The 7488-nt window shown below is 37.3% G+C and overlaps 1 protein-coding gene across 3 annotated transcripts in view; it reads right to left on the bottom strand.

Moving 5' to 3' along the window:
• The window catches only part of LOC145168449 (aspartic proteinase-like), a 31147-nt gene extending 24636 nt beyond the window's left edge, over positions 1-6511 (bottom strand). Inside the window, exons 1-4 of one of the 3 annotated variants that reach the window (XM_079087257.1) lie at positions 6400-6511; positions 6216-6281; positions 5648-6028; positions 5046-5106 (exon numbers count right to left, since the gene is read on the bottom strand). In XM_079087257.1, coding sequence (XP_078943383.1) covers positions 5046-5106; positions 5648-6022 — 436 coding nt within the window. In that variant the 5' untranslated portion in view covers positions 6023-6028; positions 6216-6281; positions 6400-6511. Of the gene's footprint in view, positions 1-5045; positions 5107-5647; positions 6035-6215; positions 6338-6399 lie in introns of those variants that run through there. The other 2 variants (XM_079087256.1, XM_079087255.1) reach the window with 2 other exon arrangements.
• Positions 6512-7488: the final 977 nt, after the last annotated feature.

Raw genomic sequence — 7488 nt, forward strand, 5'->3', positions numbered from 1 at the left:
TCTAATGTGGAATTAGAGTGTACATTTAGTGTTGGCGGGATGGTGATTGATGCAACTAGAAGCTCCCTTACAGACATGATTGTGAAAGCTTTAATTTGCACCCAGGATTGGATACGTTCCCCGTCGATTGATATTCAATTTTAAAAACATGACAATTGCATATGTAGAAGAAATACAAGAGAAGTTGAAGGGAACAAAACTTGGTTAGGATTTTTACATAATTATGCATTTATAATTCAATACTAATATTTTTTGGTTTGTAGATCAATTGTAAAGTGGTGAAAAGATTCACATTGGTGAGGATTAAAGATTGTTTTTATTTTCTATTTTTATTTTATTTTATTTTATTTACTTTTGATGGTGTTTTCATGATTTGGTTATAATGGAATATTTATGTTTTACTTTGATGGTTTTTTCCAGTTTTGGTTGTAAACTTCTAAACATGGTAGTTTTAATATTTTCTTGAACTATTTAGTTGGTTTATGAGTTTTTGATTGTTTTAAATGGTTGGAAGGGAATATGAGTTATATTGTTAGTTTGTTACATTTGCTGGAAAATTGGTTAAAACCCAAAACCCATGAACCTATGGGTTGAACCCGAGTAACCGAACGCAATAGGTTCTAAAACCTAAAAACCAAAATTAGTATGTTGGGTTCGGTTTTACCTCAAAGCCGACCCAAACTGACCCACACTCAACCCTACTTCTAGAGGTTATAAAAAGGGTTTATAGTGCATGGCCATATTCATGCTTAGTGAGAACACATAGATTTTGGGTGACGTATGGGGGTAAACTGAAGAGGTCACAAGGTTCTTTGTTTAAATTCATAAGATACCATTAAATCAGTATATTCTTGTTTTTCCACACTAAATGAGAGTTTAATCTTCATGACACCTAAATGAGATCATCTTTCCGAGTGAAATAAAACTTTTAAATTTAGTGGAGGATTCTTGGAAATTATGAAGGGAATACCAAGTTGGCTAGTTTCTCTTGTCCCATATTAGTGGGTGGAAGGATATTTCTAGGGTTTATAATGTTAGGTAAAATATGAAAGGTTGAAAACATGCGGCTTTCACATTTGAGTACTATTGTTACGACGACTCAACATTTGCGGCTTTCACATTTGAGTACTATTGTTACGACGACTCAACATTTGCGGCTTTCACATTTGAGTACTATTGTTACGACGACTCAATTTCATGTGCAAATTGCGGCTCTCTCACCTATATATATGCATGTATGTTTTGCATATTTTGTGTGCAAAAACTTGAGAGAACATCAAGTGTAGAGTGTCAAGCCAATTGTAATCTTGTGAGTTTTAATAAAATTCTCTAGTTGCAGCCCGTGGATGTAGGATTTGCACCGAATCCGAACCACGTAAAATCCTTGTGTTCTTCTTGCTTTATTTTCATGAGTTTGTGTGTGTGTGATAGTGTGTTTCCGCTGCGTGTACCCGGTCCGGTTCCTAACAACTGGTATCAGAGCCAGATTAGCGAGGTTTTGGAGGGTACGATCGTTTTTTTTATCACGCACGAGTGTACCTGATTTGTATCTTGTTTGTCGTAATGGCTGAAGACAAGGTTGTAATCGAAAAGTTCAACGGTTCTGATTTTAGCTGGTGGAAAATGCAACTAGAAGCATTGCTATGTCAGAAAGACTTGGACGTGGTACTCGGAGACAAACCGGAGAAAATGGAAAAAGCTGCTGAAGATGCGTGGAACTCAAAGGACAAGAAAGCCAAGGCGGTTATTACATTGTCGTTGACGAAGAGCGTTGCTTTCAACATCATGAATGAAACCACGGCACGTGGTATGATGGAGGCTCTGTCAAATATGTATGAGAAACCATCGGCGGCTAACAAGGTGTTCTTGATGAAGGAGCTGTTCACTACAAGGATGAATGAGGAAGGCTCAGTTACGGTTCACATTAACAATCTAAATTCAATTCTGTCCAGATTATCATCTGTGGGAATTAAATTTGATAACGAGACTCAAGCATCACTGCTACTAGCTTCTCTACCTGATAGCTGGTCCGGAACAGTTACTGCTGTTACGAGTTCCGTGGGGACCAGTGGTATGACTTTTGAAGGGGTTAGAGATTTGGTTCTAGGCGAGGATATCAGACGCAAGAATCAAGGTGGATCTTCCTCTTCTGATTTATTAAATGTCGGAAGAGGTAGAGGGAATAGCAGGAATAGTGGAAGCAGTGGGAGTCGGGGAAGAAGTTCATCTAGAACTAAGAAGAATGTGAAGTGCTGGAACTGCCAGGAGGTGGGACATGTTAAGAGTCAATGTCCAAAGAAAGAATTAAACATTGCTGGTGCTGAGAGTGTGTCTGAGGATGATGCACTGATACTCAATATGGAAAGTTCTGTGGACTCTTGGGTCATGGATTCAGGGGCTTCGTTTCACGCCATGGACAACGGGGAAACGATGGTGAATCTAAAAGAAGGAGATTTTGGAAAGGTACGTTTGGCAAATGACGAGATGCTTCAGGTAACGGGCATGGGAGATATTGATTTGGTTACTTCATTGGGAACTACATGGAGCCTGAAGGATGTCAGGGTGATTCCGGAGCTGAAGAAGAAATTGATTTCTGTTGGTCAGCTGGATAAACAAGGAATGGAAGTAAGGTTTGGTGGTGGTAAATGGAGGGTGATCAATGATAATCTAGTGATTGCTCATGGTATGAAGTGTGGGTCATTGTATATGGTTGAGGTATCTGCTGAGGGAAGTATGACCGTCCCTGTTAAGCAAGACAAAATCTGGTTCGCTAAATCTACGGCTAAGAGAGTTCATTTTGCAAACATGAATTCTGGAGCCAAGGGGATGTTAGCTGAACGAGTCAGAAATTCTAAACCATTCAGGGGATTCTGTGACAGTGGGAGCACGGGGTGTGTTTCGGGTACAGTTACAAAGAGCCGTTGGGTTTTGAAGACTAAGACTGAAAAAGTCTCTCCTGTTGAAAGTTTGCAAAGTTGGGAGAGTGTTAGTGGTCCTCGGTGTATCTCTGGATCTGGTGGAGTGTCCAAACCGGTTGAGACAGAGGATGAGTCGGTGGTGGGATTAGCCACGACTGAGTTGGAGCTAGTGGGAGCTTCAACTGTCCCTTCTAGTACTTGAAGATGAGGGGCGGCTGCAATTAGAGAAATGGGACTAAGTTTAGCTTGTTCTTAGGAACTGGAGGCTTGGAAGACTTGGTTGTTTTAAGATTACTGGAGTTGGATGACAGAGACGGACCATGTTGTTCAAACTTTCAAGTGGGAGATTGTTAGGTAAAATATGAAAGGTTGAAAACATGCGGCTTGCACATTTGAGTACTATTGTTACGACGACTCAACATTTGCGGCTTTCACATTTGAGTACTATTGTTACGACGACTCAACATTTGCGGCTTTCACATTTGAGTACTATTGTTACGACGACTCAACATTTGCGGCTTTCACATTTGAGTACTATTGTTACGACGACTCAATTTCATGTGCAAATTGCGGCTCTCTCACCTATATATATGCATGTATGTTTTGCATATTTTGTGTGCAAAAACTTGAGAGAACATCAAGTGTAGAGTGTCAAGCCAATTGTAATCTTGTGAGTTTTAATAAAATTCTCTAGTTGCAGCCCGTGGATGTAGGATTTGCACCGAATCCGAACCACGTAAAATCCTTGTGTTCTTCTTGCTTTATTTTCGTGAGTTTGTGTGTGTGTGATAGTGTGTTTCCGCTGCGTGTACCCGGTCCGGTTCCTAACATATAAGATTGTCAATTCCTTTATCCTTCAAACGATTTAATGGGGGTTGATAGATGGCCCAAGTCCACAAGCACACCTACTTAGGCCATGGAAGTGAGGTTCACAAAATGGAACGATTTAGGTGCATTTTGCACTTCACATGCCGCATCGATCAATGGAAGCTGATGATTTTTTTGTGGGTCTTAGATCGGGTCGGGCTATACTGATCTGATCAAACGGTGATACCATCGGTTGAAATTGATCTTGTCAAACAATTAGAGATAACTATGATTTTGGTAACCGATAAGCGTGTCGCGATAATAGATAAGCTTACAGAACAATTGTTGCATCTAGGGATTAACTCACTTGTAATGTGGCAATCCGTCAGTGACTCAACATTGTCACAACCCCACTTTTTGGGAATCTCCCACAGGCAAAAATAGGACCTCTTAGGTTCCATTTATTCCACACCTAAAATTTGAGATCTCCTCTTCTCTCTTCTTACACTGTGAATTCAGCAAGCATGTGATTCCAGATCCGTTGTTCTTCCATAGTTGTTGGAAAGAATGATAATCTACATTAAATCCTAAGCTTTTACACATAAGCTTACAACAATCGAGCGACATAAAAGCCTTAAGGACATTATTCATTATGTGCAACTCTTGGTAGTCAAGAATCGACGATCTTCACATTCGTTTTACTTATTCCAGTCTCATCTTTTAATTCATCTAATAATATGTGGCAGTATTCTTCTACATTTCTCCAACTATATTTTCTATATCTTGGTATGTGTTGCTATCGTAATTAGGCATTTTATTGCTTTCTTCATCATAGTTTGTTACCCGTTGTGGTTGTTGGGTTTTAAACTTGTTCATAGGACAAAGTGTTTGGTATTTCGATATATTTGAATTGCCTTCGGTACTCGTTTGGATCCACCACAAGATCCCCGTCACTATTAAGAAGCTAGCAACAAGGCCAAAAAACTAACGGCCGTGGGATTACAAGGAAGGCAGATAAACCATAATAGACTACTAATCCCAAATAAACCAATTTGCCGACCAAATATTACTTCTACTAGAACTCTACAAAAAAGAAAAGATTTTAATTTCGATGAGAATGACATGCTCCTAATGTGTTCATTACTATGTTGAACTTCTTTATTTATCTTTTTGTTTCAACTTTTATGATTTAAAGCCAGTAATCCTAAGAATATAGGACTCTATTATAGATAAGTAGATTGATTAATACGGCATTGAGGAGTTGCAACTTATCATAAAGCTGCAACGTCATAGCATAACAGAGAAAACTAACTTACTAACCATTTTCTATGTAGGTGCTTGACTGACTTGACTTGTATTTGGCATGGAAAAAACAAGATACCTGCAGGAGTAGCATAGCCCTAGGCATTAACTTTCTGTTCATATATATATATATATATATATATATATATATATATATATATATATATATATATATATATTCATGAATGTTTCTGTTATAAGACTTCGTGAGAGAAAATTTACAAGATGGTTTGATTACTTTGTCCCATGTTCTAACAGACAAAAAACTGGCAGATGTTCTTACTAAGCCTTTGAATGGAGTACTTCACAACAGAGCTGTTTCCAAGCTGAATCTGCGGTCTTCAGCTTGAGGGGGGTGTTAATTAGATTTCGTCTCATTTTAACAGTTAATTCTGTTATAACTGTTGAGGGTAGAATTGTAATATTACGATCTAATTTGTTAGATCTAGTTTATTTAACATTGCTTATGTATATATACCAGTTGTAATTAATAGTTTGAAGTTGAACAATCAATGAGAACGTACGTTTCTCTTCTTCGTTTTTCTCGTTTCTCTCTCTCTCTCTCTAACATTGAATGTTAACAGTTTCATTTAGAAATTATATAGATAAGACAAGCTTACCGAAGCGCATTCTGACGATGGTACCCACAAGTTAGAGCTACCCGTGTCAAAGATCACACTGAACTTTTGAGGTGGGGTGCCGATGCCAATCTCACCAAAGTATTGAGCATTCATATAGTTCGTCAATGCAACAATATCAGAGTCTTCCGAATCACCAAGATTATTAGCACTTTGTCTATACTTCCTAATAGACGTCTTTAAGTAATCACCATCATTCAATCCAAGATCTGAAGCAATACGATTGGTCCGCTCAAATTTTACTCTTTTCAGTCCAATCCTAACAAGCCCATCGGTTGATGTGGAAATTACTACTGGAGTACAGAAAAGGGTTGACAAGAAGAGAAAAATTGCTAGGTTTTCATATGCACTTGCCATGTTGTCCTGCATGTCAACCCACCATTAAAATTTGATTAGCATATGCTAACAAAGTATTTAACAAAGCAACAAAACTTGATCAAATATAAGTTTAAGCTTAATATTATAAACTCAAGATGTAAAGATGCATTTAATTAATGGCAAACTATGAGTTGGGGATATAAGAAGCAAATAAATAATAAACACTTTATACCAGTTTCTTCTTCTGCAGAAAAAATTAATCTGAAATTGATTGCATGCAACCTCAAGTACCCTTAACCTATAATGGAGAAAAAAAAAGTAATAAAATATTGACTGAACTAATTCCAGTAAATCGCAAGGATTTTAGGGTTCATATAGAGTGAATGAATATATATTGCTAACGCAATGCACAATACCTCTCAATTCCAGACGTCCAATTCCACGGTTACGTGCTCTCATTCGACTTCGGGTAGAGACGTGTCACTCTTGTGATCTTTTATGATTTGCCCAAAAAACACCTTATAGTTTGGAATTTAATTAGAGCATTTACCCCTAATGTATAGTTTTGAGCTATGTTCTAGATGGGTAATTAAATATAGGCTCTAGTAGTGGTGTTTGTGGTTAGACCGAGACAAAACCACAAATTGCACCGCGGAAGTGCTAAACTGTAGTATGCGGTGCGGTTTAATTAGTGTGAGTGGTTTTGCGGTTTATGTATGGCTTGTGAATTTATGTTTACTCTAATCTATTCAAAACTATAATACATGAAAATTAATTTCTAGACTTTATTTAACTTTCGTTTAAATTAATTTTTGTTCATTTTCCCTGCTTACAAGTTTTAGTATTTTACACATAATTCTTAATAAACATTGTTTTATTTAATTAAGGACATTAGTAATTTATGCATGATACTTTCACAATGACTTTGAGTCTTAATAACTCTTATAAATCTTTTGTATCCATAATATTTAATGGGAAAATGACATATAGGCCCTATAATGTTTTTAGAGTTTATCCATTTAGCCACTTAACTTATTTTTTGGCCTAATAAGGGAACGAAGTAGTGGGGAACCTGTTTATTTAGCCATCTTCACCTCTTTTCCCCGATTTTATTGACAAATAGTCAAAAATTGCCACATCATCCATTGGAAAGTAATATCACATTTTGACCATTTCTTTGTTACCATAGATCCGAACACAAAAACATCAGCCTCTCTTGTTTTATCACAGAAAATCTATCATTTCCTCCTTTTCCATTTCCAAATCCATTCTCCTTTCTGGAGACGAACCTATCATGGCTTTTTCTTAATAGTTAAACCAGCACCACCTCTCCAATCATTTTCACCATCGTCGCTTTCGTTATACAAATGATATTTTTTTAAAAGAGTCAGACTTTAACTCACTAACCCAGTCACAAAGTTCAGCTTCATCCTCGATTAAGCTCTTAGCAGAGACCTGCGTTTTTTCTAACAAAATATGGTTTGTGTAGGAATCAATTCACTTGA

The sequence above is a fragment of the Lactuca virosa genome, chromosome 4 (genome assembly GCF_052849685.1).
Source record: "Lactuca virosa cultivar CGN04683 chromosome 4, Lactuca_virosa_CGN04683_v6, whole genome shotgun sequence".
NCBI classification, from domain to species: Eukaryota; Viridiplantae; Streptophyta; class Magnoliopsida; order Asterales; family Asteraceae; genus Lactuca; species Lactuca virosa.